This window comes from Nannospalax galili, unplaced genomic scaffold (assembly GCF_000622305.1).
Source record: "Nannospalax galili isolate Female #2095 unplaced genomic scaffold, S.galili_v1.0 scaffold659, whole genome shotgun sequence".
NCBI lineage: Eukaryota > Metazoa > Chordata > Mammalia > Rodentia > Spalacidae > Nannospalax > Nannospalax galili.
The window spans coordinates 36,911-41,562 of NW_008343204.1; the positions used below are offsets into that span (position 1 = coordinate 36,911).

The window sequence follows — 4,652 nt, forward strand, 5'->3', positions numbered from 1 at the left end:
CAAGTGTCTTTAGCATGTCTTCAATTCTTCCAGGATGCTTATAATTAGAACATGAAGAAGCAGAAATAAACAAAACATAGTAATACAGGACAGAGGTCAGGAGGTACAAAGGAAAGTTAACTAAGTGTGCTGAGATGGGTCAAAACTTGTTTCCCTCACTTGAATAGTGCCCTGTGCTACCAAGTGCTAGAACAGTTTAGCCTGTAGATAATGCTGGATGTTGTAGCTGACTTGTGACTTAGCTGCTTGTGTCTTGGTCGTTAGTCTCTGGGTGCACTGAGATGAGATTTCAGGTTTGAAATTTCATCCTTATCATGTTTTGGACCAGAAGGATGAAAATGAGCCTTGGGGACCCAATCTGTAATCCATATATGGAGGTGCTAGGCACTGGGACTCTCAGGCAGTAGAGTCAGCTTTTGCATCACACTGGCATCTCCTCCTTCAGACACTAACCTGAGCCTTAGAACAAGGGCACATTTCTTGGCGATTCCTAAGGTATGAAGAAGGGCAGGAATGTTTCACCACTGCTCCTGTTACTGTCCAGTACCTGAACCACCATCCCAGCAGGTCTAGCAGAAGAAGAAAGGGAGAGAGAAAGGAATAAGACAGTAGATATGGGAAAACAAAGTACCAACAGAGTGGGAAAGTTTGGGGTAACCATAATGTTTGAAAGTTTTATAGGTACAGGGCTACCAAGTGGGTCTTAACTGCTTTGTAAGTACTATGATGGCCGCCCATACTCATTCAGCGTCATCTCGGCTGCCCACATGACCACCATCATCTTTAATTGGCATCTTTGGTGGCTGTAACCACCATTTAGTAGTACTGCTGCTGTCTGCTTGGCCTATAAGGAGTACACAGATATTATGGAGTCTTACAACATGCTTCTGTGGTATGTTGGGGTGGAGGGATGAGACTTTGTACATGCATAAGTCTAATTTTTAAATGTATTATATTTTATTTTTTGTGTATGAGTGTATTGCTTGCGTGAATGTAAGTGCATCTGTGTCATGAAATGTCTGTGGTGGTCAGAGAGGGGTATCAAATTCCCCTGGAACTGGATTTATAGATGGTTGTTAGCTACCATGTGGTTGTGGGGAATCGAACCTAGGACCTCTGAAAGAACAGTCTGTGCTCTTAACTACTGAGCCGTTTCTTCAACCTCTAGTCCAGGTATTTTTGGAGAACTTGAAATAGCAGCTTGCACCACGGTCATGTGTCCTCAGGAAAAACCCCAGTGATGCCCAGATGAAGTGGGCACATGTGCGTTGTGGCCCTGACATCCAGCAGGGCAAGGAGAAAGTCAGCATGTACTTTCAATCCCTGATGACCCCACAGTCAGGTATAAAAAGGGGAAGTAAATGGATTGCATCTGATGCCCCCCAGCCTACTGTTTGTCATTTCCTTAGAGTTCGCTTAAGAAGCTCTACAAGTAAAGTGAAATGGTAGGCAAAGAAAGGAAGAAAAATGGAGCAGAAAGTTTTTAAGAGGTTAAAGCCATTAATTATACCACCTGGATGGTGGCTAGCCAAACTCTTATAGCCATAAATCAGGATGTGGTAAGAACCTGCTTGGATTTCCAGGAACTTTTTTCTTGGAAGAAAGCATTGAAAAGGACACATGGATACCTTTTAAAGAGAGAAAAGCACTTAGGGTATTGGAAGTGGGCAAGGGGCTGAAGACATGGCCCAGCATTAAAAGTACTAATTGCTCTTGCAGAAGACCCAGATTCAAATCCCAGCACACACATGGAAGCTAAAAACTGCCCATAATTCAAGTTCCAGGTTGCATTCCCTCCTCTGTAATTCATGGGCATTGCACAACATGGGTGCAATTTACATAAAATTCATACACATAAGAATAAATTGTAAGTGGGGCTAATAACGTTGGAAATGGGTCAAAGCTGGATAAAAGTCACAGGGTCAATGGCCTTATGCCTGGAATCTTGTGACTGCATTGTATGTTGTATTGCTTTTCTGTTGCTGTGACAAAAGAAACACTGACCCAAGCAGCATATAGAAGGAAGAGTTTATATAATTTATGGTTCCAGAGGGATTACAATCCATAATGGTGGGGCAGCATAGTGGCAGGAGGCGACTGGAGCAACATTCAGTTTCCAGCAGGTACAGAAAACAGAGGTAACTGGAAGTCCAGCAAAGCATAAGAACTCTGTAAGTCTGCCCCCAGTGACATGTTTCTTCCAGTAATACCACACTTTCTAAGACTTCCCAAAACAGTGCCACTGACTGGGGACAAAATGTCCAAATGCTTGGAGCTTGTGGGGGACAGTCTCATTCAAATCACCACATGTCATTTACATACCACACACTTTTCTATGTATGCTATACTTTGTTACATATATGCCATGGACAGGGGAATTTACAATATTTCTGTCACTGCTTTCATTCGTATACTGTTCTTCACACATCTAGAACCTCCTGCTCCATCCCATTCTCTTGTCTCAGCAGGTGTTATGCAGGATAAATGGTGGTTTCTTCCATGCCTGACTTGTGCAGGCAGTAAGGAGCTATTTGGGTCTGACTTTAGAGAAAAGGGACTATAATGCAGCAAGTAAGTTTCATATAGGGCCAGAGAAAAGGATTGAAACAAGTGGAAAGTTTGTTGAACAGGGACATAGACTGTGATCATATAGTTTCAAATATGGCTCTCATCAGACCTCTAGCAGCAGAGAGATTTTAGTTAAATTTCTTGGCTAATTCACCAAGATGTTCTAAAGGAGGTAGGCCAGGGAACTCAGACCGTATTCTTTCCCCAATTCTTGGTTTTACCAATGAGGAAATTTATAGACAGACATAAAGGTGAGTAAATGAAAGTTTATTTTTAAAAGCTGAAATCATATGAGATATAAAAACCAACAGCATTGCCAGCAACTTTGCATGTGAGGACCATGCTGGCAAAGGAGGGCTTGCTCCTTTCATTTGGTAGCAGATGTTATTAAGGGGTATCTCCAGGATGATAGAGATTGTATGTATCCTATTTTGTTGTAAATCAGATACTGAGTCTGTACTGAGGTTGAATGAGCTAAAGTTATGTACAAATAGTGAAAGAAATCAGGAGTTCAGCATTGTGTGATTTATTTTTCAAAAAATTTGTACTAAGTGATCAAGTGTCACCAGTGTAAGTTGTTGTATTGGGAATTTGGTGGAGGCTTTGGGGAAGTCCATATTGCTCAGATGGTTTGTAGTAGACTTTCATGACCCCAGAGCATATATCCATCTTTTTCATATTGACTGATTGAGAAGGACCATAATTTGTCTCATTGTGTACTAGACAAAGATGGGCTAGGATAATGACAAAACTAGACAGTCACTGAATCCATGCATGCCTCCTTTCTTAGTAACCTTTTGTCAGACTGATTATAAAACATTTCTAGGGCTGGAGAGATGGCTCAGCAGTTAAGAACATTGCCTGCTCTTATAAATAGTCCAGATTCAAATCCCAGCACCCACATGGTAGCTAATAATAGTCCATGACTCTAGTTCCAGGGGATCCGACGTCCTCCACTGACCTTTGTGGGCATTGCATAACACAGGTTATCTATGTGCAGGGAGGCAATGCACTCATACACATAAAATTAAAAAATAATTAAATAAAAACATTTTGGTTAACATCACTGAAAGTGAGCATAGCATAATAGAAAATCATAGAAAACTTTGGATTTTTTCTAACTAATTAAATAAATCTCAAACTCTTATTTTGATAAAACAGAGTCTCTAGAAGTTAAGACATGCTAAGGAAATATATCCGTGTTGAAGACACTAGTGAACTAACCAAAAGAAATCAGTGATGGCCAAGTGATTTCTGCTATAATTATAATAGATTCCATAGTTTTTGTACAGCTCAAATGGAAAGCATTCACCTTCACACAGTTAGAGGTAAATCTATCCTGGATTATAGACATTTGGTCCAGGCAGGTAGGTCATACAACTATAGAATGCCTTGTTGTTCTTCTAGGAGCACTATGTAAATCTGTTCTGATTCTGCTTTATGGACTGGGGTCAATCTTCAGAATGCTCTGGGATCACTTTTTTGCTTTCCCAGTAATTGTTCTGCTGCAAAACTAGTCAGAATTTCATGGAAAATCGGTGTGAATCTATCTCGATAGCTTCCATGCTTTCAGTGCTGTGGTACCATTTAACTATTTTAACTCTTTTGTTTGATTCACTGAATGAAAGAGGAATTGGTTTAGCAAATGACTAAACACGATATCTTACTATAAAAATATCAGTTCAGGGTTATAGAGATGGCTCTGCATGTAACAGTGCATGTTATCAAACTAAGGACATGAATTAAACCCCTGGGTATCACAGGGTAGAAGAAGAGAACTGACTCCTGAATGCTGTCCTTTCACTACCACATTAATGCTCTCGCGTGATTTCTATCCACTACATAAATAAACAGAAACACACACATGCACTCAAAATTAATAACAATGTAAACTGAAAAACACAATCATTTTAGACATTTATAGCTCTGAATTTGGAAGGCTTTGTAAAAGAAGAAAACAAAGAACAATTGTGACTCTAAATGGGAACTTGACAAAATCAAGTATCAGCTAAACTAGTGAGTGCTTTATATTGTGGGACTCTGTTATCATATTTTTAAAGATAAAAATTCTAAAACTATTTTAG

At 39.9% G+C, this 4,652-nt stretch overlaps 1 protein-coding gene across 1 annotated transcript in view; it reads right to left on the bottom strand.

Moving 5' to 3' along the window:
* Positions 1-740: 740 nt before the first annotated feature.
* The window catches only part of LOC103738965 (olfactory receptor 14A2-like), a 4,857-nt gene continuing 945 nt past the window's right edge, over positions 741-4,652 (bottom strand). Inside the window, exon 2 of the mRNA XM_008839173.1 lies at positions 741-844. Within this exon, the coding sequence (XP_008837395.1) occupies positions 741-844 (104 nt within the window). The remainder of the gene's footprint in view (positions 845-4,652) is intronic.